The 27,531-nt window shown below is 51.2% G+C and overlaps 1 protein-coding gene across 2 annotated transcripts in view; it reads right to left on the reverse strand.

Annotated features, from left to right (window-relative positions):
* Nucleotides 1–20,065, reverse strand: part of ADAMTS7 (ADAM metallopeptidase with thrombospondin type 1 motif 7) — a 57,464-nt gene extending 37,399 nt beyond the window's left edge. For both annotated transcript variants that reach the window (XM_029236378.1, XM_029236377.1), the window contains exons 1-6: nucleotides 19,767–20,065; nucleotides 11,677–12,032; nucleotides 9,601–9,766; nucleotides 8,260–8,456; nucleotides 3,252–3,335; nucleotides 2,781–2,905 (exon numbers count right to left, since the gene is read on the reverse strand). In XM_029236378.1, the coding sequence (XP_029092211.1) occupies nucleotides 2,781–2,905; nucleotides 3,252–3,335; nucleotides 8,260–8,456; nucleotides 9,601–9,766; nucleotides 11,677–12,032; nucleotides 19,767–19,866 (1,028 nt within the window). In that variant the 5' untranslated portion in view covers nucleotides 19,867–20,065. The remainder of the gene's footprint in view (nucleotides 1–2,780; nucleotides 2,906–3,251; nucleotides 3,336–8,259; nucleotides 8,457–9,600; nucleotides 9,767–11,676; nucleotides 12,033–19,766) is intronic.
* Nucleotides 20,066–27,531: the final 7,466 nt, after the last annotated feature.

Below are 27,531 nucleotides of genomic sequence, written 5' to 3' on the forward strand. Positions count from 1 at the left end.
CAATCAGAGAAGAAAAGGAAATAAAAGGAATTCAAATCAGAAAAGAAGAAGTAAAGCTGTCACTGTTTGCAGATGACATGATACTATACATAGGGAATCCTAAAGATGCTACCAGAAAACTACTAGAGCTAATCAATGAATTTGGTAAAGTAGCAGGATACAAAATTAATGCACAGAAATCTCTGGCATTCCTATACACTAATGATGAAAAATCTGAAAGTGAAATCAAGAAAACACTCCCATTTACCATTGCAACAAAAAGAATAAAATATCTAGGAATAAACCTACCTAAGGAGACAAAAGACCTGTATGCAGAAAATTATAAGACACTGATGAAAGACATTAAAGATGATACAAATAGATGGAGAGATATACCATGTTCTTGGATTGGAAGAATCAACATTGTGAAAATGACTCTACTACCCAAAGCAATCTATAGATTCAATGCAATCCCTAGCACAGGGATCAAACTACCAATGGCATTTTTCACAGAAGTAGAACAAAAAATTTCACAATTTGTATGGAAACACAAAAGACCCCAAATAGCCAAAGCAATCTTGAGAACAAAAAATGGAGCTGGAGGAATCAGGCTCCCTGACTTCAGACTATACTACAAAGCTACAGTAATCAAGACAGTATTGTACTGGCACAAAAACAGAAAGATAGATCAATGGAACAGGATAGAAAGCCCAGAGATAAACCCACGCACATATGGTCACCTTATCTTTGATAAAGGAGGCAGGAATGTACAGTGGAAAAAGGACAGCCTCTTCAATTAAGTGGTGCTGGGAAAACTGGACAGGTACATGTAAAAGTATGAGATTAGATCACTCCCTAACACCATACACAAAAATAAGCTCAAAATGGATTAAAGACCTAAATGTAAGGCCAGAAACTATCAAACTCTTAGAGGAAAACATAGGCAGAACATTCTATGACATAAATCACAGCAAGATCCTTTTTGACCCACCTCCTAGAGAAATGGAAATAAAAACAAAAATAAACCAATGGGACCTAATGAAACTTCAAAGCTTTTGCACAGCAAAGGAAACCATAAACAAGACCAAAAGACAACCCTCAGAATGGGAGAAAATATTTGCAATGAAGCAACTGACAAAGGATTAATTTCCAAAATTTACAAGCAGCTCATGCAGCTCAATAACAAAAAACCAAACAACCCAATCCAAAAATGGGCAGAAGACCTAAACAGACATTTCTCCAAAGAAGATATACAGACTGCCAACAAACACATGAAAGGATGCTCCACATCATTAATCATTAGAGAAATGCAAATCAAAACTACAATGAGATATCATCTCCCACCAGTCAGAATGCCCATCATCAAAAAATCTAGAAACAATAAATGCTAGAGGGGGTGTGGAGAAAAGGGAACACTCTTGCACTGCTGGTGGGAATGTGAATTGGTTCAGCCACTATGGAGAACAGTATGGAGGTTCCTTCAAAAACTACAAATAGAACTACCATATGACCCAGCAATCCCACTAGTGGGCATATACCCTGAGAAAACCATAATTCAAAAAGAGTCATGTACCAAAATGTTCACTGCAGCTCTATTTACAATAGCCTGGAGATGGAAACAACCTAAGTGTCCATCATCGGATGAATGGATAAAGAAGATGTGGCACATATATACAATGGAATATTACTCAGTCATAAAAAGAAACAAAATTGAGCTATTTGTAATGAGGTGGATAGACCTAGAGTCTATCATACAGAGTGAAGTAAGTCAGAAAGAGAAAGACAAATACCGTATGCTAACACATATATATGGAATTTAAGAAAAAAAAATGTCATGAAGAACCTAGGGGTAAGACAGGAATAAAGACACCGACCTACTGGAGAACGGACTTGAGGATATAGGGAGGGGGAAGGGTGAGCTGTGACAAAGCGAGAGAGAGGCATGGACATATACACTAACAAACGTAAGGTAGATAGCTAGTGGGAAGCAGCCGCATAGCACAGGGATATCAGCTCGGTGCTTTGTGACCGCCTGGAGGGGTGGGATAGGGAGGGTGGGAGGGAGGGAGACGCAAGAGGGAAGAGATATGGGAACATATGTATATGTATAACTGATTCACTTTGTTATAAAGCAGAAACTAACACACCATTGTAAAGCAGTTATACCCCAATAAAGATGTTAAAAAAAAAACCCCAAAAAAACACTGCCTCTGAACAGATAAAGAGTTGTCAGAGGTTGGGGTCATGTTGAAGGGGGGTGGTGTGTAAGATTTTCTGGTTATAAAGGAGTTGCACAAGAGATCCTTCTAATAGAACCATTCCATATCTAGACTGTGGCAGTGGATACAGAAATTTACACATGTGAAATTGCACAGGACTTAATATACACACACACACACACACACACACACACACACCCACACACACCCAAACAAGTAAGTGCATGTAAAACTAATGAAACCTGAATAAGTCTGTGGATCATATCACCGTCAATTTCCTGGTTGGGATATAACTACAGTTATGCCAGATGTTACCACTGTGGGGAACTGGATGAAGTATAGATGGTACTTCCCTGTATTATTTCTGACAACTGCATAGAATGCACAATTATTCCAAAATAAAAAGATCTCCCCCAGTACTGCTGGAATCCAGTCTTGGGTTAAAGGTGTGAAAACCCTCCTCAAAATGAGGCTCCCTGAGAGCAGGGCTGTGTCTGCCCACCCTGAGGGTCAGGTAGCACCTCCCGCCCACGCAAGCTCTACCGGCCACACCTACGGCCCAGCCCCTCACAGTGGCGGTACCTGGTGAGCAGGATGGCGGTGTCGTGGTGCAGCGGGTGGGCGTCCCTTTTCATGTTGATATTTTTCTGCCACTTGCAGAAGCTCCTCAGGGTGTTGTCTGCGTGGTGAGTGATCTTTAGGTCCTCCTGGGGGCAGAGAGCGTGGCCACTCAAGCCTATCCCTGAGCTCTGAAGGGTCAGGCCAAATTCTCCTTCACATGAAGGCGGGAGACAGAGGCCCAGAGGTGGCAGTGGGAAGACAAGCAGGCAGGCCCCCAGTCCAGCCTCCAGTCTGACAACCCTGCCTACAGGCACGTGCCAGACGGGACCTAAGAGAGGGTCAGCCAGGGACTGGGGGTGACAGATGACACTGCTTGGGCCAAGGAGGCCCTCGCTGTGCCCTTCCACATGAGGCAGCTCAGGCAAGTGGCAGGAGGGCCCTGGCAGACAATGCCCATCCCAGGGGGCAGTGTGGGGCCACGTGACTTCTCACCTCCTCATCTTCCAGCAGGACCAAGCGCACGACGGTGATGTGGATGGGGTTCCCAATGCTGGGGTCATGAAACAGGCCGGCCACCTGCCCAAGAGATAAGGGTCAGGCTGTCACCTTGGATACAGGATATGGGCAGCCTCTGCCCACCTCAAGGGGTGCACACCCAAGTTCACACAACGGGGAGCTCACCAGTGCATGCATCCCATACATGAACGTGCCCACACCTGTACACACACTTCCCCAACCAGCAACTGCAGAACCTGGGGAGGACGAGAGGGCCTCCCAGCACCCGGCCATTCCTGAGCACCAGTTTCGGATCCTATTCCCCAGCTCACACCTCCAAATGCTGGCTTTTTGGCCCATCTCAGGGCCCTAACCTGCCCTGGCTGGGACAGCCCTGCAGCCCCCTCCTGCCCTGAGGACGCCAGGACCAGCATCCCAGGAGTGAGCCCTCCCATGAGGCGTGACCTGGGCACGGCCTGGGGGAGGGGTGGAGGCAGGCAGAGGCCCATCTTCCCTGGGGCTGAGAGCCATGGGGCCACGAGGGCAGGTGTGTGTGCCTCTCAGAGGCCCCCGTAGCTACAAGGGCGGCTCCACACTCAGCCCCAAGACAGAAGGCCATCCCCAAAGATGGACAGTGTGCCAAGGTGCTGGGAAATGGGGGTTAGAGCTATCTGCTCTTTTAAAGCTCCCTCAGAACAAGAAAGGGGCCAGCCCACAACTGGGGACAGTTGTCAAGGTCCCAGCAGGCAGAGATGTCAGGACACACCAGTTGTGAGTTGGCTTCTAGCAATTCCATTAAGAAAAATAATATTCAAATAGGAATGGACAAAACACACACTGTTAAGAGGGCAAAAAGCCCCTGATAATGGGGATGAATTACACTGTCAGAGCCCAAGGTCAGGAACGGTGAAGACAGCGATGCAACGTGTCTCTGTGCCCTCCGTGCACGTGCTGGAGCTGGAAGCCCCTCTGCACTGCCTTCTTCCACCACGTCAGCCAGTTCTGCCTCCTAAATTCTGTCCTCTAGCCCACCTGCAGCCTTGCACCCCAGTCATCTGTCTCCGAAATGCAAACCCAATCACCCTATGCCCTTGCTTAAAGCCATGAGTGGGTCTTCACTACCCACACATAAGGAATACAGGCCTGTGTGGCATACAGGCCTGTGTGGTCTGGCCCCTGCCCGCCTCTATGGCCCCACTGCCCCCCCTCAAACCCCCTCACTCCTGGCTCCAAGCACGCTGGCTTTCTCTCAGAATCCCATGATCCTTCCTACCACAGGGCCTTTGCAGATGCTGTGCCCTCAGCCTGGCACACCTTCCCAAGTTATCTCTCACCCTCTCTGAGCTCTCACCCCTCCATCACGTCTTTTGGGGAGCCTTTATTCTACCCGACACTCCCAAACCACCATGAACTTGTCCTTCCTAGTACCCCCTCCATCACACCTTCATATTCATCAGGGTGACGGCTTCATTAACGTCTCTCTCCCATTCCAGACCATAAGCTCCATGAGGGCAACGTCTGTGTGGACTCCCTCTTACAGCCCCAGTGATCTGTCCAGTACCTGGCACATGATGGACTCAAGAAACAGTTGTGGAATGAATGAATCTTGAGCACTTGCTAAGTTTTTCCAACGCGTTATTTCATTAAAAAAAAAAAAAAAAACAAACAGTGAAAAATGAAAAGGGTGCCCCGGAGAGAGTCAGATTAAAAGAACAAGTCTTTCCTAGTCGACATGCAGGTGGAGCCCAGAGGAGCCCCTGAGGGTCTGCTAAGACCTGTCCCAACAACTAGCCCAGCCCATATCCTGAGTTAGCGCTGGGATAGCTTCCTGTCACCACAAAGCCCCACCCCCAGCATATATAACACCTCTCACTGTCCCCCAAGAAGTATGGAGGTGAAACAGATGCTGGGAGGGACTGGAGGGTGGCAGAGTCATTACTTGTTGACCAGATCAACCAATGAGCGTCTGTTTATGGCCTGAGGTCAGTGTGGTTGTCTAGATAAACAATACCTAGGGAAGACAAGCCCTGCTCTGGTGCAGGCCTGGAGAGCAAGCCAGGGTGGGCAGTATTCATGAGAGTAAGATCTGGGGGTTACAGGTGACCACAAGCTCCCAATGAGCTGACAGTATGACATGAGCCACTCAAAAAGGGCCTGTGACCTCAGAGGACATGAATAGAATTGAGGGTGCAAAGTTGGGTTGGGGGGACCTCTCTTGCTATGCTTGGAAGAGACCCACCTGAGCTCCCGGGCTCAGACCTGGGTCTGGCACAGAGAGGACACTGACAGATTGGAACCTGCAGGAGGCCCTGGTAAAGAGGAGTGAGCTGTCCTGAAGGTGGCTGTGGGGCCAAAGGGCAGATGCTAAAGCAGCCACAAAAGCAGCAGTAACACTGACCGAGCCTAGCACACACAGTCCTCATGCTGGGAGCGTCACATGCCTTATCTCACTTAACCTTCTTACTTCTCAGGCAGGCATAACCATCCCCACCTTACAGATGGAGTAACGAGGCTCAAAGAGAGACTGAATAGGGGATCAGAACCCAGATCTGACTGCATCAAAGTTTCTGCTCTTACTTCTTAAGTTTGGAAAGTGCTGCCTGCCTCCTCTCTGAGGGATTCTCAATGCCTATAGCTTTGGAGGCTCTGAGAAGTCCTGCAGTAAAGTCTGTGTTCCTTTTTTTTAACCCTGTGTTGCCAAACTTTTTCAACAGCGCCATCTTTCTTCACAGAACACTTGTAGCATCCCTTGGAACAAGTACTCCCTGGAATATTCTTTGAGAAATGCTACAATGAGATACAGCTTCCCCAGCATGGGATCCTATTCTTATGCATCCATCACCTCATCCTTGGTACAGAGCTGGCACCCATCACATCAGCGTTACAGAACTGCTCCAGAGGGAAAAGAGGGTAAGTTCTCCCCATCCACACCACCCTGTTCCCCCATCCTTCCAGCACACTCTGGCCACCACAGCTACCCAGCTGTCCCTCTCTGGGGCAGGCTGAGGGGCAGAGAGGACAGAGTGGGACTCTGGAAGCAGATACATCTGACCTCCGGTCCCAGCTCTGCCACTCACTAGCTGTGTGACCTTGAGCAAGCCCCTTGGCCTCGCTGAACCTTTGTTCCTTCAACTATGAAATGGGGCTGAGGCTTAGCTGAGGCAGTGAGTGTGGAGCACTGGACAAGCAGCAGGTGTTCAGAAGGCTCCAGCCCTAATACACGGTCCAGCCCTCCTCGGAGGCTGGCTACATGCCCGCCCATGCCCCTGCCATCTCCTGGAGTCTCCCTATCAGGTATCTAGCAGTGTTAGGCTCATAGGTGCCCCGACTCTGTTCTGACCAATGCTGGACTCGCCAGCTTGGGAAAACCTGATACTGTCCAGAGCAGGTGACTATGAGAGCCAGACCCTCCCTCCTCCAGGGTGGGGCTCACAACGTAAATGTGTGCGTCCTGTGAGCCTGGACAGGGAGGCAAGAAGGGGCCCCGCTTTGGGGCCAAATCCTTGACCCCTGGCACACAGGGGATGTCACAGGGGAGCCTGGAGGGCTCAGTACCTGCCCACATAGAACACTCAGAAAAAATGAGGCAAATAAACCCAGCTAACCATTGGTGGCTCCAGCCAAGCTCCTGGGCCTCCTTCAGGCTGAGCCCCTGAGTGGAGGATCTCATGGCCTGGGAACCTGACCTTGCCCACCCCGAGCCCAGAAGCCAGGCCCCGCTGTCCAGCAACAGTCCCTCCTGAACCCTGGTCTTTAGTGGTTTGTCTCCCTGGGCAGACAAGGCTAAATAGAAGCTTGGCTGGGTCTTAGAGCCCTCAAGTGCCAGGCAGAAGGCTATGGCCTTTATTCCATAAGGAGGAGGGAGCCAACATGGGTGGCCAAGTCGGGCAGGAACCGGCCCGGAGCTGAGTTTGCCAATGCAGACTGAAGTAGTGGGGGCATGGTGGCCACAGACGGCGCCCCTTTCCTTCTCTGACCCCAGGCCTCATGGGGATAAAAGGGGTGGCCAGACCTTCGATGATCCAGAGCGCACTTCCTTTAATGTTGCGGGGAGTGTGAGGCTGGCATGGGCGGAAGTCACAGCTCACGACACTGGCCATATCAGCCGCAGAGCACGCTGTGCTGGGAACCTCACCTGTTCTCAGTCACCCAGCCCAGGAGGAGAACAGTGTTGTTCAGTGGGTGGCCTGCTAAGAATGCCAAAGGCAGAGATCTTTTCTCCCGGGGGCCCTGAGGCCTCCCACCTGCGCACCCAGGGCAGCAGCAGGGAGGGACTGGTTGGCACTACAGGAGCAGGAATCACCAGCTCCAGCCTGCCACAGTGCCCCAGGTGGGACCTGGGAGACCTAGGCTCCTGTTCAGCTCTGTCTTGCCTCGCTTGTGACCTGGGCAAGTCACTCACCCTCCCGGGGCCTAGCTATCTCAACTGTCCCATGGCGTCAAGAGCAGTATGACAATGCTGTAAGGTACTATTGTCATCCCCAGTTCACAGGTGGGCAAGCTGAGGCTAAGACAGGTAATGTGGCTTGCCCAAGGTCACCGGCTAGTAGAACACAGAACTGTACAGATCCTTCTAACTCTGCTGTGTGCTGATGTCTCAGGCAGGGGCTGGTCTGATTGGTCATTTCCATGTCCCCAGCGACCAGCACAGGTCCCGGCACAGAGGAGGGAGGTTTGTTCAGAGCGGTGTGGATGGGTCAACCAGTCTACGAGCTCCCTTAGCCTCCCCTCCCCCAGCTCTGGTCCTGGCAGGGGGTGGAGGCTGCTGAGCCAATGGGGTGGAATGACACTCAGTGGTGTCCTCACAGCAGCCCCAAAGGCCCCACCTCTGCCCAGGCTCTCTCCTAGTGACTCCTTGTGGGGCCTCCCATCCCCTCCTGGACTTAGGAGCTGGAAGCTTATACCTCCTGCTTGGGGCCTGGGGTACACCCACCCTTTGTACCTCAACACCACCACCCCCTGGCAGCCCTCGCCACCCCCCACACACCGCCCGCAGCAGCCTCACCATGTTCATGATGGTCAGCACGTAGCTCTCGACATTTGGCTGCCCGTGGTACTCCACCATTTTAGCATCAGCTACCACCAGGGTCTCCACCCACTTCTCTTTGCTGACCGAGCGCTGGTGTAGACGCCTCGGCCGCTGCCGCCGCCACTGCTGCCGCTGCTCCCAACGCTCCCGCCGGGGCTCCAGCTCCGGGGACTCTGTGGGCCCCAGACGGGCTGTGGGTTAGCTGCCAGTAGACTGGCCCAGGGCACACGTCTCAAGGGCCTTTCCCCAGTGAGCTCTCTCTGGGTCAGTGGGAACAGTGCTGGGATCAGAGGCAAAAGGCCTGGACTCCCATCATGGCTTTGCCCCAGACCTGTGCTGTGTGACCCTGACCTGGTCACTTCCCTTCTCTGATCCTGGGGGATGCCTGACTATAAATAGATAAGTTGATCAGCCTCACAGAGTGACTTCGGGGGGCTAAAGAAATGATGGCTATGAACACAGTAAAGCACTGTGTCCGCGAGGCGAGCTCCTAAGCCCCTAACTCCCCACGCTGATCCCTCCCTCGCTGGGGGGTAAATACATCCCAGCACATGCAGATCCCCCGGCCTAACCCCCAGCCTGGGGAGGCTGACCAAGACCCCAACAAGCTGACCCCACGGGGGACCTGCCCCACTGACCCAGGCTGCCCCCAGATCAGAAGAGGAAGCACATCTATGAGGCTGGGGAAACTGAGGGCGAGAAGCATGCCTCTTTGGATATCTGTTCCAGCAAAGAGAGTCCCTGAGCTGTGGGCAGCTTGTGAAGTTGGAGCAGTCCCCAAACCCCAGCAGCCCTTAGCAGGCAGCTCCTTACAGAGACTGGCCAGCACTGACTGTGGCCACTCTGCAGAAGAGGTGCTGGGTGCCACACTCTAGGTCTCCAAAATGGAAGTCAGTTATCCTGGGGTGCGACCACAGTGGGGAGGGGAGGGAGGTTCCTGGCTAGCTGTCCTGCTGGGGTTGGGTATGGCCCGGCCTCGCCCGGACACTCGAAGAATAGTTGGCACAGCTGGAGGTGCCCCAGGCAGTGAGTGGGGAGGGGCAGGGAGAGACAGAGACGGAGCCCTGAGGTGGGGAGACGGATGAGCTGACAGTGAGAGGTGCCAGTCCAGGGCATGAGCGGGGGCAGGCCTGAGAGGCAGAGGCCTCAGGCCCGTGGCACATTTGGAGGGCACAGGCTATGATGATGTGTCTGTCGGTCTGTGTCCCTTTGGTCTAACAGGAGCTGGGCATGGAGGTGTTGACAGAGGTTTCTAGAAGGCCCCTCCATGCCCCCAGACCCATCCCCTACCCCAGAGCTGGTAGCAGAGAAGCATACCTTTCACCCCACAGGTGCCTGGAGCCCTGGGGTCCCCCGGCTCCGCCCACCTCTCAGGGGCTTGGCGCTTGTATACCACGTGCGGCTGGGCGCGGCCAGGGCGGGCTGGGACACCATCCAGGGGCTCAATGAAGTAGTCCTCGTTGGAGAGCTGGAACACACCTTTCTGGGAAAGGAGCACCAGGGTCACTTGGGGAGGGCTGGCACTCAGCTGCTCTTCCCACCCATCCCGGAGTCCTGTCCTGCCCAGCGAAGCCCACCACCCCAACTGACCCTGACACACTGTGCTTTCCTCCCTCTGGGCCTTTGTTCACTTTGTACCCTCTGCCTGGAATGTCCTTCCTTACAGCTTCACCCAGCCAAAGGCTTCTAGGCTAAGCTCAGAAGCCACCAGCCTAGCAAGCTGCTCCATACACCCACCCTACCCCTTAGCCCATAAGAAGCAAGAAGTGGGTCTGCATCTCCTGCATCCCCAAAGAAAAGCAGGAATTACAATTAAAAGCTTAACATCAAGAAGAAAAAAAAAAGTCCTGGGGATGTAATGTACAGCATGGTGACTATAGTTAATACTGTATTGTGTATTTGGAAGTTGCAAAGAAAGATCTTAAAAGTTCTCATCACAAGAAAAAAAACTATATGTACATAAATTTGTAACTAGACTTATTGTGATCATTTCACAACACATAGGTGTCAAATTGTTGTCTGAAACTAATATTTCAATGATATCTCAATAAAAAAAAAGGAATTTGATCACAGAAAGAAAGAAAGAAAGAAAGAAATGGGTCTGCTTCCGAATCTAACGAGATGTCCACAGAGATGCCCACTGCCACGAGGACATCCTTGTCCCTGGTCCCAGGGTCTGCCAGGGAAGGAAAGCTGGCAGGGATGTCTTGGTCATGTCCGCTGGTATTCAGAGAGGCCAGAGGAAGGAGGGGCCTTGGTAAGTATCTTTGAGCAGCCCACCACCTCCTGGGGAAGCTCAGGACTCCAACACGGAAGAAGGTTTTACCTCCCTTGGACCTCCCTCACTGGCTCCAAGTCGGCCAGTTGCGTCACTCAGGGCCAGAGAACCTGGAGCGCTGGACAGTACATTATCAGCTCTAGGGGCTGGAGGCCTGGGTTGAATGCAGACTCCACCACTGGATACCTGGGTGACCTTGGGCAAGTTCTCTAAGCCTGCTTCCTCATTTGTAAAATGGGAATGATGCACCTGTCGCTCAGGCTCAACAAGATTAATCAACTATATGGAAAGGGAGGGGCACAGACTGGGTAAATGAGAGACTTTCCCAGGCATATGGGCTCTCAAAGGCCCAGATACCCTAGAGTCTGTGAGGTGGGCTGTATTAGGCCCTGCCCTGCCACAGCCCATGGCTTTTCCTGAGCAATCTGAGCTGAGGCTCCCCCCCACCAACAGTGGATGGCTGAGAATGTGCAACCCTCCAACTCCTCCCACACCCCACGCTTGGGAGCGGGGAGCAGAAAGGGGCCCTATCCTGCGTAGAGTGGAGCTGCTCTAACTGGGCACTCAAGCAACGGGAGGCAATTAGGGCTGCAGGCAGTAGCCAGCATCACCTCAACCCAGAAAAACCTGGAGGTTGAGGCCTGCTCTCATCACCCCCTGAGGCAAGGTAAAGGTGAGGAAGCCTGTCCTGGAGAATAGCAGCCTAAAGGGTGGGGGCCGCGGAGGGAAACAAAGTCATAACTGATCCCCCGAAGAAGAGGGATTCAGCTGCTTTCTAAGTTAGTCTACACACACCACAAACAGTGGTTCTCAAAGTGGGGTGTCTGGACCTGCAGCTTCAACACTATCTGAGAAATTGCCAGAAATTCAGATTTTGCTACCCGCTCCCCTCCCCCCAAGGTACACTGGGTTTTTAACAAGGCCTGGGTGACTCTGGCTCGCATTAAAGTTTGAGAACTGCTAGAGAACAAAGAGGCCTGCGTTGTCCACCCCATTTTACAGGTGTGAATACTGAGGCTGGGAGAGGAAAATCCAACAGGCCGAACTTAGCAGCAGGTCCGTGGCCAGGCCGGGGGCAGCCCTGCGTCCCGCCAGCGCACCCTGCGCACACTCACCAGGCCGTCGCAGGCGCTGATGGCTGCCAGGCCGCCCTCGAGCTCAGGGTCCTGCACCTCGCCGAGCAGGTGGCAGGCGGGGGCGTGGGCCCGGATGTGCGCGCGGCCCAGGCCGCCGCGCCGCCGAGTCTCGCTCACGAAGCCGGGCGCCAGCAGGTGCGAATTGGCTGTCAGGTTGAAGCGCAGCTCCCGACCCCGGTACTGCAGCTCGTAGAAGGCGGGCGCGGCGGGGCGCGCGGACACGTCCCTCTTACGCAGCGCGCGCGGCCACAGCTCGTAGGACAGGAAGGAGCCCCCCGCGTCCACGCGCACCGGGTGCACGATGTCCAACGCTGCCCGGCCCTCGGCGGTGTGCTCTGCAGAGAGAAGAGCCGGACCGGAGTGGCGAGCGGCCGAGAGGGCGGCTGAAGTCTGAGCGCCGGGACTCAAACACCCACCACCTGTGCTATTTCACCTCTCCGTGCCTAGATGGCTCCATCTAGGTTATTGGGATAACCTCTTAACAGGTTTCCCTGCTTCCGCGATTGCCCGTGTGGCATCCCTCTCCCCTAGTCTTCTTTCAGCGTAGCAGTCACAGGGATGCGTTCCAAATCAGTCAGATCATGGCCCTCCTCTGCTCCAAACCCTGCAGTGGCTTCCAGCTCACACACAGCAGGAGATAGAGTTATGGCGATGGCCTGTGAGGCTTTAGGCAAGGTTACCGCTCCAATCTCATCTCTGCTACACTTCCCGAGTTCCCTCCACTCGGCCACTGGCCTCCTTGCTGTTCCTCAGTCAGACATGCTCCTGCCTCAGGATTTCGCTTTGCTATTCCCTCCACCGGGAACACGCGAACCTCAGTGTTCCATCTGACTAAACCCCTCACTTCTTTTCAAGTCCTTCTTCAAAGCTCTCCTCACTTTATTTTAAAATTGCAACTCCCTGGCTCTCCCTATTCCCCCTTCCCTGCTTTATTTTTCCCCATAGCACTTCTGACATACTGTATCACTTGACATCTTCGTTCTTTTTCCTATTTTTCTTTCTCCATCTCCTCCCAGTGTGAACTCTAGGAGGGCAAGAATCTTCATAGTCTTTGCTGAAGTGTTTAAGTGCCAGAGTATCTGGAAACTAGTAGTTTCTCAGTAAATGTTTGTGTACAATCTGTAGAATGGGGATAATTACTTACACTTTGGGAGCTGAGGATTAAATGAACTGAACTGCTCCACATATAGCCTGGCCCACTGACTGAACATGATGGCAAGTATGATTAGTATGACTATTAGCCTAATGGATTTTTTTTTAAGTGCCTGAGGGTTCTGCACACATCTCCAGGTCTCCTGAGATGGGGAGTCAAAGAAGGACCACCCAGGTAGGGCTCCCTAGCCCCTCATCACTACCACTTCAGCAGAGCAGCTCTAGTTTATTTCTTTCACATTTAAGAGTTTGAATGAAAATGTTCCAGGGCTGCAAAACTTCTGCAGACTTCTGCTCAGGCCCTTGCCATTTGCAGAATCCTCTCCTAGTCATTCTGTCTGCTTGGATTTCCCAGTAAGCCTTCATTCTTAACCTTTTTTTGCCATGGACTCTTTCTCAGAAAAATGTTTTTAAATGTATAAGATTAAATATACCAAGAAATTGATTATATTGAAATACAGTTGTCAAAATAATTTAAAAAGTAGATGTGAAATTATGTGCTCCTTTAGTAATGCACTAAACAAGATCTAATGGCAAATTTAACAACTATGGTGATTTAGAAGTAGTGATAAATGTCAACCTTATTTCAAGATACCTGCAACTGTATTGAGATAAAATATTTTGCTTTTCCTATTGGTAGCAAAATCACAGATACTGCCAACACTATTGTGATTTGTTGCTAATATTTATAATTGAAGGAAATGCTACATTTCACTTCAAGGTTACAAAAATTAAAGATGTAATATATTCCCATCCAAGGTCATGGATCCTCTGAATTCTACCCAGGTCTCTATGGCTGCAGATCCAGGTTAGGACACCTGCAGTAGAGTCCCCAGATTGTTTCTGGAGAATGCAAAGAGACATTCAGAGAAGTGCAGAGACTGGCTTAAACCCACACAGCGAGAGTAATAAAGTCTCCCAAATGGCTTCAATCTCTCAGTAACATCGTTCTACATTCAGCAGTCCGTCCCTTGCTGGGCCTCAGTTTCCCCTTCGCCAACGTAAGGAGTTGGACCAGATCAAGTTTTTCAAACTATTTTGGCCACCAGACCTAGTCTTCAAAAGAAATCTCATGTGGACACATACACACATAAGAGCAGCACTGCTGGGGGTGGGCGGGAACCCCAGGGCTGGTGCTCTTGTTCCCCCTTTTCCTTCTCTGCAGTTCCCAGGCTCTGAGGTACAGGTAGGAAACTGGCCCATGTGAAGTGTCTCCCAGCTTCAGGTCCTGCCCAGATCAACTGGCTTTATGCTCAGCTCCTGGGATCCTGGCTGCTCGTGACAATAACCCCTCGAGGCCACAAGAATGCCTGAGTGCCCTGCAGCTGTCCCACAGGGCTCTCTGTGTGGTCACTGCTGGGGCTGGAAGGGAAGCCAAGCCCAGCCTGAAGCTCCATCCAGGCCAGGCCGCAGAAACCCAAACTGCCCTCCAATCTGTCTCCTGTCAAACCACGTGTAAAGCGCCCTGCACACGCCAGTGGTGTGCCCCCCTGCTGAGGACATCCCCCGCGGCCCACAACTGCCCCAGCAGGCCAGCCATCAGGGCATGGTCCTCTAAGAGTATGCTCCGAGCGAGGCAGGGTGGGCTGGGGTGACTTGCCGTGTGGCTCTGGACAAATTTTCCCTGTCTCTGAGTTTCAGGAAGGCACCAGTGCAAGGATTTTCCAGACATCTCAGATGAGAATTTGTTAAAAGCAAATTCCCAGGCCCTGCCCCAGATCCACTGAATCAGCATCTCCAGGAAACAGGACTGGGAAGCTCTGGGGTTTGTTAAAAAAATTTTTTTAACATCTTTATTGGAGTATAATTTCTTTACAATGGTGTGTTAGTTTCTGCTGTATAATAAAGTGAATCAGCTATACGTATACATATGTCCCCATATCTCCTCCCTCTTGCGTCTCCCTCCCACCCTCCCTATCCCACCCCTCTAGGTGGTCACAAAGCACCGAGCTGATCTCCCTGTGCTATGCAGCTGCTTCCCACTAGCTATCTATTTTACATTTGGTAGTGTATATAAGTCCATGCCACTCTCTCACTTCGTCCCAGCTTCCCCTTCCCCCTCCCCGTGTCCTCAAGTCCATTGGAAGCTGTGTTTTTACCAAGAGCCTCAGGAGACTGTGATCATCAAGGAAGTTAGGAAATTCCTCACTGGAAGTGAACCTGGCTGAACATCGGCAGTACCTGGAGAGCTCTGAAAAACTGCAGCTGTGCAGGACCCAGCCCAGAGATTCCGATTCCATAGGTCCAGGGCTCTGAGGCCCCAGAATCTGTATTTTTTTCTGTATTTTTCTAAACCTTCTGGGGATTCTGTTGTAACCATTTCAGGGCTGGCATTTGAAAGCCACTGGGCTGGATAATTGAAGGAGACTTCTTGCTCTGACATCCTAATAAGGGCATTTGGGATGGCAACTCCACAACCACAGCCGGCAGACTTGTTTTTTGTTTGTCAGTGTATTGACTTGGAGGGGTGGCGTGGTTTGTTGGGCTGGCAAAAATGTTGGAAAGTATTTAATCAGTTGCTAGTGTTTAAAAAAATCACATAATTTTGTATAAAAATCTCCATTTTCAGCTTAAAGTCTTATCATCCATCCCTGTCAGGCCTAAATTCACACTTGTCAAAAGTGGCCCTTTAGAGAGGGCCTGTGCTCCCCCATCTGCCTCAGTCTCTACCACTCCCTATGGTGTTCTCAACACTGTAGCTAAATATAGCTTTGCCCTCAGCTTCACACTTGTCTTTCATTCAGTAAAGAACTGAATCTCTAACAAAAATGGGAAAACAAGGGGTGGGCCAAGAAGCCCCATGTTTCGAGAAAAATGTCTTCCCACCAGCCTTGTTATGTTACCTGCCTGGTCCATCCCTCAGAATAGAGAAATGGGTGCAGGGCACTCGTGATCCTTACCCCTGGCACAGTGCTGAGAAGGTCCAAGAGAGGGGAGGGGATACCCCACAGATGGACGGGGATGAAGAAAATCTTCGTTAAAGGGGCACATGTGAAATGTCCCTTGACATACAGGTACGTATTTAAGCGTGAAGATGGGGAGGGCATCTTGGTGGTGGACACCATGTGGTAGACCCCCAGAGAAGTAGGAAAAAGCCAGGGGTGAGGGGAACAAGCAGTAAGAAGCTTGGCCCAGGTGTGTGTTTTGTGAAATGAGAGACAATGGAGTGACAAAATAATGCACTGTCAAAAGTATGGGCTTTAAACATAGGAAGACCCAGGTTCAGGTGCCAACTTGGCCACTTAATAGTTGTGTGGCCTAGACAGTCACTTAAGCTTGCTGAGCCTCAGTTTCCTCAACTGCTCAGAGAATCCAGGTCAGAAAACTTAAGGAGGGTCACAGGGCAAATAGACGGAGAATAAGACAACAGCCACACTCCAAGGCTTTGTTTTAAATGAGTATTAACAGCAGTTCCCAGGGCATGAACCATCACAGGCAACGCTGCTAAAGACAAGCTGAAGGTCTGGGAGTGCTGACGCTAACCAGCCATGAAGTGCTCAGTATGCCAGAAAAACGAAAGCTACATGGCATACTTCTAGGCAACAGCAGTGTCATCAAACGTGTGTGGGTGGGAGAGGGTAGTATGTATGTGGCTGGGGAATTGGAACCACTGGGGAGAAATGGCTCCAAGAGCTCAACAGTGTCCCTGGGGAGGGATCCATGACCTCGGGGTCATGCGGTCCTGTTGACAATCCCTGCTCCAGACCTTGGGAAATTATTGCAAGACAGAAATTCAAGTGATTTATACAGAAGCATCCTCTTAAGTTCAAAAATGTAATGGGGCTAAGTAGAAATATGCTGCAGGTGAAAGGCATTAGAATTAATGTGCTCTAGAGACAGAGTGCCTGGGTTTGAATTTGCAGCTCTGCCACCTACAGCTGTGAGGCCATGGGTAAATTACTCAGCCGCACAGTCTCGGCCCTTCCATCTGTAAAATGGGTATGATAATAATCATACCTTAGGTTGTGTAGGAATTCAATGAGTTAATACGTAAGTGCTTAGAACAGTAGATAACATATAGCGAATGTGAACTAAGTTATGACTGAAAATTAGCAAGAGAAGTTCTAAGGTATACTTAGCTATTTCCTGAAAAACCTGTTTTATCTCTTTGCCTAATGGTGTAATAAAATATTTTTTAATCGAAAATTTAAAAATACTTACAGGATGTTACCACTTTTACTGCAATAATTTTCATCTTCTTGTTTTGTTCTGCATTCATTTTCAATAGTCAATTTGTATTGTTTTGCCATTAAAATATTTTTAAACGAGGACAGAGTGAGTTAAAAAATAAACAACTCTTTCAACGTCTCCGACAGCTGACCCCTGGTAGCGACAGTGATGGCTGAACCTACCACCACCCAGTGCCAGCAAAGGGTAATTGCAGGTTCCAGTCTCTGGTTTGTGGGTGCATCAGAGCTGAGCCAACAGAGCTAAATCTACAGCAGGATGGGAGCAGGGACTACTAGTGGTTTATGGCTGAGACTGTCCTGCCAGGGTGTGATTGGACGGAGTTCCTGCCACAATGGGTGTTGAATACTTTGAATATCACCCCTAGGTGACAGAACCGTCACTTTGGAGCTTTTCCCAAAGAAATGCCAACATGGTGTTTACCCTCACCTCCTTATCGAGTACCTGAGTTACAATCCAGCCCTTCAAACGACCCACACTTCATGCCAAAGAGAAAAAATAACCAGTGTGTGTGTGTGTGTGTGTGTGTGTGTGTGTGTGTGACACACACACCCTCCTCCTTGAGTCTGTCCTCACTTGCCTGCAAGTACATGTGTGCACACACACATAGAGATCACATGTGTGATACAGTGTTTTGATGGCCCCTGCTCCAGTCCCAGCAATCCTAACAAGTCCTTGGTTTGTCACATTTTCCTAAAAGTGAGCCCAAGATAAGTTCTCTGGCCTGAAAGAAGGTAGCATTCAGTGGGCAGGGGCCCCGGTCTACATCCCAGGCAAGTCCAAAGAAAATGACAAAGCTCAGCAGCCTCAGGATCAGGGATCCTGATCAGGAGCAGACTGGGGAGAGCCCCATGCTACGTAGCAATGGGAGTCCTAGAGACAGACACTCACCTTGAAGGGGGACCCAGATTAGATAGGAGGGGTGCCTGCCTCGCCCCACCCTAAATGGCAGGTTCAAGTTACAGGACACACCAAGGACTCCCTGATCTTACTGGGTCTGCCTGGCAGATTAATAAAAATCACGGCCACCACGTGGTAGGCTCTCTGCTCTGTGCAAAACAATCACATTTAGCATCTCACTTAATTCTCACAAAAACCCTTGGAGGTAGATACCATTATCCCCATTTAACAAAATGGGCAAGCTCATACATGTGTCTGGTCTGCAGTAGAAGTAAAGGGGACCCTGACCACAGGGGACTCCCCCACCCCACGTTTCTCCCACAGCTGCCAGGGGGCCTGGACCCAAGTTCAGGCTCAGGGGCAGTTCCTTGGGGTAACCACTTTCCTGCTCCCTCATCCCCATCACCTGGTTCTTCCTCATTGGTCCCCAGCTCTGGACAGAAGGAAAACACAGGCTTTACCCAAGTAGCCCAGGAGTCCAAACCAGCAGGTCACTCTCCTCTCTGAACCTCTTTCCTCATTTATAAAAGGACTTTCCATCACACACCTTGCAGAGTTGTTGTGGAGCTGATGAGAAATAAAAACTAGGGAGGCTGGCACATGGTATTTCTCATTAGATGTTTGCTCTATCCCCTACACATTGCTGCTAGATAGGGAGCCTCCTCCCTAAAACACTGCCTTCATCAGCTGCTCCCCTCGACGGCTCCCCCAACCCCCAAGATCTGGTTTAAATGTCCCCTACGTTCCGGCCCATATGCTTTTCTAGCCTCCCAACCACAATCCCTCTGCTGGGGAGGCAGGTCTCCCCCAGGCCCAGCACGCAGGCCTAATCTAGCCACCTCCCTCCACCAAGCCCGGCCGGGATGCACCCCCACCCCCAACACGTACCCTTCCAGCCCATCCAAAGTTCATCCATCCTTCCAGTCCCTCCAAGCTCAGGCCCCTCCTCTCCTACAAAACCTTCCCGTCTGCCTCGCCAGAACGGCTCTCCCCACTACTCGACCCGCCCCCATGAGACCAGGAGCTCCCTGAGGGGCAGGCCAGGGGTCCTCTACACCCTCTGTTCCTAAATTCCCAGGCCGTCTACTCCGGACGCTCCAGGAGCTCCGCGGCCCGGCGGTCGGCGGCGGACGGCGGCGGAGCAAGATTCTGGACACGGGCCAGAGGCTCGTCGGAGGCCAGCCGGCCGGGGCGGGGAGAGACAAGCCCAGGGCTGGGGAAAGAAGCTCCTTCTCCCCGCTCCACTCCAGGCGCCTTCACACTTGGGGGAGGGGGAGGCAGGAAGCGCAAGGACCGCGGGAGACCCGGCCCGGGGAGCCGCCGAGGGCCGGTAGGCACCTAGAGGCGGTGGGTAGGGGCCGGGGAGGGAGCGCGGCGGAGGACCGCGTAGACCTGCGACCCCGAGCCCTCGTCCTTAGCACCCTGGCCAGCCTGCTTTCCAGACGAGGCGCACTGAGGAGGGCGAGAAGCTGAATCCATCGCGTGAAGCCACGCTCCGTCCAGTTCCTCCGACGAGAGATCCCCGGGAGAGTCAGACGCGCTCTGCGGTACCCGAGGTGGGGAAACTGGAGCCCGAAGAGCGTGTAAGAGGCTCTTTCCGGCTACAGGCAAGGTGGGTAACGGAGTCGCGGGCCAGGGAAGGCTCCCTGGAGGCGCGGTTTCGCGGCCCCAACCCCACCCCTGTCACTAACACCAGGGGGCGCGACAGCTCCAGGCAGAACCTGGCGGGCACAGGGTCTTGCAGAGGTGAGAAGGGGCTAAACCGAGGCTGGGGAAGCGGGGAGGGGTGGCAGGGCCGGCCGGCCGGCCGGGGCGGGGCGACCACCCACCTGGTACAGATCCGTGGGCGCCGGGCGCCAGAGCGCAGAGGAACAGGAGGAGTGGGCGCAGCAGCAGCGCGGGGCTGCGGGGATTCGGGCCGCCGGGCATGGCCGGTGCCGGGCGGCCGCTGGGCGATCCCGCGCGCACACTATTCGTCTCGTCCGCTCGCTGCCCGGTCCCGGGTCCGGCTCAGGACATGCCCGACCCGCGTGCAGCTCCCGGCGTCCCGGGCCCGGACTCCGGCCCGGCGGGCGGCTACGCTCAGTCCGCTGGCAACAAAGGCTGCAGAGCCCGCCCCCTCGGCCGGCAGCGGAGGCAAAGAAAAGACCGGAGAGTGAGAAAGAGAGAAAGAAAGAAAGGGAGGGAGGGAGAGAAGTCGCCGGCCCCCGCCCCGCCCCTCGGGCTCCTTCCCCCGCCCCCGGCCCGCCCTCCAGCTCCGGCTCGGCCTCGCCCCGCCCTGGCCCCGCCCTCGCGGGCCACTCGGGGCCGGTGCCGGCGGCCCACCGCTCTAGGGCGGAGCTGGGGCAGGGAGCTGGTAGCGCCCCCAGACGGCCGCTTGGCCGCCCACCGGGCCGAGGGCGCCCTCTGGCGGTGCAGCCGAGCAGGCCCCTCCCGACCTGAGCTCCCCAAGGCCCCCCAAAGAATCTGGAATTTCTGGAATTTCTGCCTTGTCCCTAAACTGTGCTCGAGGAGGCGCCCTTCGGTGTGCTCCCTGGGCTAGGCAGGCCTGCCCTTCTGAGGAAAAGGGACACGGAGGCCTCCCGAGGGTCCAGGGTCTCGAAAGCCAGGTGGAGAGAGAGGCCCAGACTCTTCCCAAGTGGGCAGCTGTTTCCCACGAGGGGCGGGGTCTCTCAATTCCTCATGTCCAGACTCCTTTCCAAGTGTGTTTGCCTGGAGGGAAGCAAAGCATTCGGCCCACGGGCTGGAGCCCACAGACTCTCAGCAGGGGCCCCCTGGGAGCTTGGAGGCCAGCCAACCCCAGCCTCACATCCTCCGCTGCAAACACAGGCCATCTGTCCTTCCGTGGCCGCAGCCCTGATCCTGGCTTCCTGCTCCCTCCCCCGATGCTCCCAGGAGCCCCCGCCCCTGTCAAGGAGCACTCCCACCCTCCACCCCCTGCTTCACTAAACCTGGTCGACCTCTTGTTCCTCAGGACAGTGGTGGCCCGCTTTCTTCCCCTGGCCAGCCTTTGTGTAGCCACCCCCCTGCCTTCTGCTGCCCACATACCTCCTCCCTGTTCAATCTCACATGCACTTTCCCTCATTCCTGGAAGCTCCCTCTGGCTCCTTCACCCCAAGCCCTGCTGCCCTCCTGGGGGACCCATGTGGCATGTGGCTACAGAGTTCCTTGACCTCCTCATCTCTAATGACCCTTCCCTGCACTTTAGCCACCAGCCCTCACCGCCACAGCCTGGGCTACATCATCCCCAACTGCCCACTCTGAAATCTGAAGATCAGACGCCCCACTCTCACACCACACCCTGATGTCTTTCCCACCCTCCCTGAACGTTCACAATCACACTACGTATTTTCCTTACTCACCTCTTGTCACCTGCCTCTTCCCCCCACCTACCTGCCCCTCCTGGCTTCACCTACTTCCCTCCCTAGCCATACTCACTGCTCGACCCCCGGCCCCTACCCAAGCACTTTCCATTTCTCCCCTGCCCCTAACAGCAGTTGGCCTTGCTGCCAGTGACAGGGACAGTTCAGACCACCACATCCTGTCCCCCACACCCCCATCCTGTGCACCAAGCATCTGTAACTGGCACCCATGCATTTCCCCTCCCTCTGAACGCAATGGACCAGGCACCTTCCAGCGGTCAGAGACAAAGGCTTCCACCAGGCCTTTGTGCTCCCCTCCCCTCTCCTCGTCCTCCTCACCTAGGACCTTGCTCTAGGGGTTCCCCTCTTTCCTTGGTCTCCATTGGTTCCTGACCCTTAGTCTAAAAACATTCTGGTCTCCCTCCTATTAAAGATCATGATTATACCCATCCATGAACAAGTGGTCCCTCTAGTTCCCACCGCACATCTCTGCTCCCTTTCTCAGTGTAACTTCTCCAGGGCGTTATCTAGATTTCTCCTCCTCCCATCTGCACCTCAGACTCACCCCCTCCACCATCTTCCACCCTGGTGCCAGAGCCATAGGACCCTTTTCAGTCCTTGTCACCTTGACCTGCCCGATGCATTCTAGAGGTGCCTTCCCCCTCCCCACTCCTCAACTCTACCCTCGTCTGCCTGGCAAACCTCCTCTTCACCCCACAGGTGTTGGGTATTTACAGGGACCACAGCAGTGAATGAGAGGATCACGGTCTCTGGAACTCTCACTCTGGAGGAGAGCCACAGGCCACAAGCTAGTAGACAGGTATAAACAAGACCAGCTGCTGAGAGGGGCTATGAAGAAAATAAAACTGGGAGGCTAGAGGGTCTACTTTCCAAGGGGTCAGTCAAGGAGGGCCTTCCGAAGAGGTGACATTTACCAGGCATGTGAAGGTAAAAGGGAAGAGATGGGCACACACTTGGTGCATCTGAGACCTGTCCTTTCAGGCTCAGCTTATCTGTTACCTCTCCCAGCAAGTCTTCCCCCACTCCCTTCTCAGGGTCCCCAGAGCACTCTTTGCCACCCCCATCATGGCACGAATCACACTGCACTGCTGTTGTCTGTTTATGTGTCTGTCCACCCCACCACACTGTGAGACTCTCAGGCCATGTCTTCTTTGTTTTGTGATCCCAGCCCCCAGCACAGTAAGCCCCAGAGATGGAGAGGATCTGGGGAGGGGACACACAGTCCTCCCCGGCCAGCACCACAACCTGCTGTCCTCGATCCTTTGGTGAGCCGCCAGGGCCAAACACAGATTAGAGGATTTTCTGAAAGGCAGCCTAGAAGTTTGTGTTTTCAAACGCATCAGCTGACAACAGTCCTCACCTGTTTCCATTTGCGTCCCAGGTCCTGGCCTTTACTCTGTTCACACCCTGCTGGGCTGCCTTCATTTTAAGCCTCCTCGGGAGCCATACTGGACACGACAGGATACAAAAGAATGCGAGGTTTAGTCCTGCCCTCATGACACAAATAACAATCCAACCGGAAAAATAAGGCCAGCCAGCTCCAAATTTGGGAGGTAAAGTGTACATTTTGAACAAAGCAAGAGATTTGATATTTCAACATGTAATTAACCAGAATGTCAAGTATCTGATTGGAGTTTCCCCCTGCCAAATCTTGTTAGAAGTATTTTGTTTATTTTTTAAATGATTGTTATGCTACGTAGCCCAACATCTCCAGTAAGATTTAACTTAGCTAAAACACTCCAGAAACTGATCAAACTAAATAAGAAACTAAATTCATTCTGCTTCTATATATCCACTTATATATTAATAGATTGCTTAAAAAGATGCAAGTACAGTAGAGCACTGTATATTTAAAATCATAAATGAATAGATAACAATGAAAAAATGAGGTATATAATTTTTTTAAATACTATAAAACCTCTTTGGGCCTCAACTTTCTTATCTGTCTAATGGAGACAGTGATTCCCACTCCCCCATTTCACAGTTTTCTAGAGCAGTGGTTCTCAACCAGGGGTGATTTTGCCTCCACGGAATTTTGCAATGTCTGGAGGCATTTTTTTGGTTATCACAACTATGGGAAGGGTGCTATTGGCAACGGGTGGGTAGAGGCCAGGGATGCTGCTAAACATCCTGCAGTGGACAAGTCAGCTCCCCCCAACAACAAAGAATTATCCAGCCCCAAATGTCAATAGTGCCAAGGTTGAGAAACTCTGGTCTAGACGACTAAATAGTCTGAAGGCAGGCACTTGGCAGAGTAAAAGCCCTTTTGTTTTAGTATTTTATTTTGCATTTTTTGGTAAGGCAAGCACAGGATAAACATTCAAACTTTATAAACAGTGAAAAGTAACTCTTCCCTCCCAAAGCTGACCCCTAGTCCCTCCATGCTCCTTCCCAGGGGCCATCACTGTTTGTTTCTCCTGAATCCTTCTAGAAAAATTCTATGCAAACACAAAGTTACATTGTACACGCATGGTGGCACATATACACTCTGTACCTGGCTTTTTTCATTTAACAGTATAGCTCGGAGATGGAAGCTGGGCCAGCCTCCTTACTTATGGACCTGCCGCGGTCTTTTAATAGCATGTGGCACATCAACCAGAATGTAAGCTCCATGGGGGCAGGAAATCTTTGTTTTGCTCACTAATGTAACCTAGGCACTTAGAACAATCGCTGGCATATAATACACGTTCAGTAGATATTTTCAATTATTCATATAAATGTTGGATGGTTGACATTCCATTATGTGTATACGCCATTATACCCATCTCCTACTGGTAGGTATTTAGATTGTTTCTGATCTCTTGCTGTGACTATCCTCTGTGCATATGGGTGAGTACATCTGTAGGATAAAGTCCTGGAACTGGGATTGCTGTCAAGGGCATGTGCAGATTAAGGGCATTATTTTTGATGGGTCCCTTCCACCCCAGCAAATTGCAAGAACTGCGAAAATAACTTTAAATGCTAATTTAGGGTACAGATTGCTAAACAGGGATGCCCCCAAAAAAGCCCCCTCTGTGGGACAGGAACTGGGCTAAGAGCTGGTCTTGGAAATGCATAAAATGATTGACTTGGAAGGGGATGATGAGCTGCCACCATGGCCCTGCTTAGCCATTGTTCTGGAAGCCCTGGAGACATGGGTGTTCTCAATATATTCCCATACTTTGAAACACTGCGGCCTTTGCCTGCCAACTACCCAGCCTTAGGAGGGGTGCCTGCCCCTACACCGCCACGAGGGACACCACCACAGGAGTCATGGACATCGTCCACATGGAGATTCCCGAGCTGTCAGTCAGCTCAGGGCATAAAGGTCCGAGATTGGCTTCCACTGTCTCACCAGCAGCCATCTGGGCAGTGAGAATGATGATTAGACAGAGGCTAATTGTGATATTGAGTGAGCGCTGTATCCCATGTGTTGGCACTATGCTTTACACGCAATGTCTCACGTAATCCTCCTTCCAACATGAAGTGGACACTACTATTATCTTCATTTTACAGATGGAGAAACTGAAGGACGGAGAGGTTAGGTAGTTTGCTGAAGGTCCCAGCACCCAAGTTCCTGAGCACTACACACCTCTGCCTCCCAGATTGCCAGTTTCAGCTTCTATGCATCAAGGGATCTGTTCCTTCCCGGCTCCTTCTTTGGGAGTTGTTTCTAAGTCTGTCAGACAGCTAGATGTGTGGGAAGTGGGCCACTTACCCTTCACTAGGAATTCACCATGGCTTTCATTTAGGAAAACCTCCCAAGTGACAAGTGCCAAGAGCCATGCTGATTTCCAAAGGGACCCTTAAGAATGCCCATCACATTATTCCCTGCAGTCAAATCTTGTCTTCACATCTAGTCCACAAACTCCCGCAGGGCCAGGGTCCTAAGGGGCTGAAAACTAGTAGATCTCAGGGGAAGACTGTTGTGTGGGAGGCTGTGCCCCCAGCCTGACCCTGGCACAACCCTAACCATCCTTAGATCTCTTAATGCCCCATACTCGGTAGCCTGATGATTGCCTTGGTGGTTTGTTTAATATTTTTAAAATTTATTTTATTTTATTTTTTGGCCGTGTTGGGTCTTCGTTGCTGCGTGCAGGCTTTCTCTAGTTGTGAGCGGGGGCTACTCTTCATTGCAGTGAGCGGGCTTCTCAGTTTGGTGGCTTCTCTTGTTGCGGAGCACGGGCTCTAGGCGTGCGGACTTCAGTAGTTGTGGCTCACGGCCTCTAGAATGCAGGCTCCGTAGTTGTGGCGCACGGGCTTAGTTGCTCCACGGCATGTGGGATCTTCGCGGACCAGGGCTCGAACCCATGTCCCCTGCATTGGCAGGAGGATTCTTAACCACTGTGCCACCAGGGAAGTCCACCCTCCCCCCTACCCTTTTTTTTTTAATTGTGTTTTTTTCTTCTTCTTCATGCTCTTGTTTCAGCAATGAGTGTTCCATATCCTTGTGTCTGGAAATAATTTGAAAACTTTTTATGCTTTTCTACTATATTTATTGAGTGTTTGGGAGCTCTTTCTGTTCATTATTTATCCTGTAACAATTTTTTCACATATTTTTATTAACTTTTGTAAAGAAAATACTTGTTTCAACATCTAAAAATCAGAATCTTTGCTGGTAATAAGATCCTGGATAAAATAAATTACATGGGTCATTTTTCTTTTTCTCTTTTTTAATCAATAAATCACTTCACTCCTTTATTTATCCAACAAATTCGCACTTGTGCTGCCTGAAGTGGAGCTTGAATGAATAAAAACAGCATGAAATTTATTCTGAAATTGCTATTGCCAACATTAAAAATGGAATTGGTTATATAATTTGGGGGTTGGGAAGGATATTTTAAAGATGAAATCAATAGCAAAATATGTAGGCAAAATAGTTAATAGATGTGCCTACATGAAAAGCAAACATTTCTCCATATTGTAAAATTCCCTAAATCTAACATCAAAAATTAAGAGACCTAGCGAGATCAGAGAAAATGATCAAATAAATGATACAAGAATCTTTCTCAGAACTGAAGCACATGAGTTTCTAGATTGAAAGAGCTTACTGGCATCCACCACAATGGATTAAAAAGACCCACACCAAGACACAACATCTTGACGTACCAGAACTTGTAGGAACTAGAGAAAATTGTTTCCAGAGTTTGCAGAGACAGGGAGAAAACGGTCACAAAGACTCTATAATCAGAATGGCACCAGAATTCTCTACAGCAACCCTATAAGCTAGAAGCCCACAGAGCAATGCCTTCAAAATTCTGAGGAAAGTGGTTTCCAACAGAGAACACAATTCTCAGACTCTCAATCAAGTGTGAAGGTAGAATAAGGTCATTTTAAGATATGGAAGGTCTCAAGACATTTACCTTCTATGCTGTTTTTCTCAGAAAGTTACTGGAGGATGTGCCCCACCAAAATGAGGAGGTAAGCTATAAGAAAGACCTGGGAACTAGGAAACAGGTGATCCAACACAAATGTAAGGTAAAGGGAGTCTCAAAAATAATAGTAAAGGAAAATTTCAGAATCACAACTGTTTAGAAGGCCAAGAGAGCCACCAGTCCACAGTGGAAGTCAGAGATGGAGAAGGGAGGTCTCAAAAGAAATGAACAAAAACTGAAGAAATATAAGTTACCTGATGTATGTACAAGAACCCACAAAGGCCTAACTGCTAACCATCTGAATGACCGATTCCAACACTCAGTGGTAAAGATAAGACCCACAGGCTTGGCTAAGCTTAGCTACCACTCTGGCCTGGCTGGGTTCAGGATCTAGAGATGTTTTCAAGGTGAGCTCCACACAGTGATGGAGTGGGTGACAGACTCTGCAGTCGGCTTGGTTGGGTTTAAGTCCCAGCTCTGCCTAGAACTAGCTGCATGCCTTTGGGCAAATTGCTTGATCCTTCTGAGCTTTATAACCTTAGTAAATAAGAGATTTAAACAATGATCCATGATATTGTGAAGATTTATTAAGATGATACATGTGAAAGTGCTTTGTAAACTGGTGTTCATCACAGTGGAAGTTATCCAGCAACAGCTGCCAACCCAATTCACTAAAACCTTGCCATTTGCTATGAGTGTTTGTGTCCCTCCAAAATTCATGTTTTGAAATCCTAACACCCAAACGTGATGGCATTAGGAGGCAGGGCCTTTGGGAGGTCATTAGGTCATGAGATTGGAGCCCTCATGAATGGGCCTCATACAAGAGGTCCCAGAGAGCTCCCTCGCCCCTTCCACCA

Source organism: Monodon monoceros, unplaced genomic scaffold (genome assembly GCF_005190385.1).
Source record: "Monodon monoceros isolate NGI ecotype Baffin Bay Population unplaced genomic scaffold, NGI_Narwhal_1 Super_Scaffold_21, whole genome shotgun sequence".
NCBI lineage: Eukaryota > Metazoa > Chordata > Mammalia > Artiodactyla > Monodontidae > Monodon > Monodon monoceros.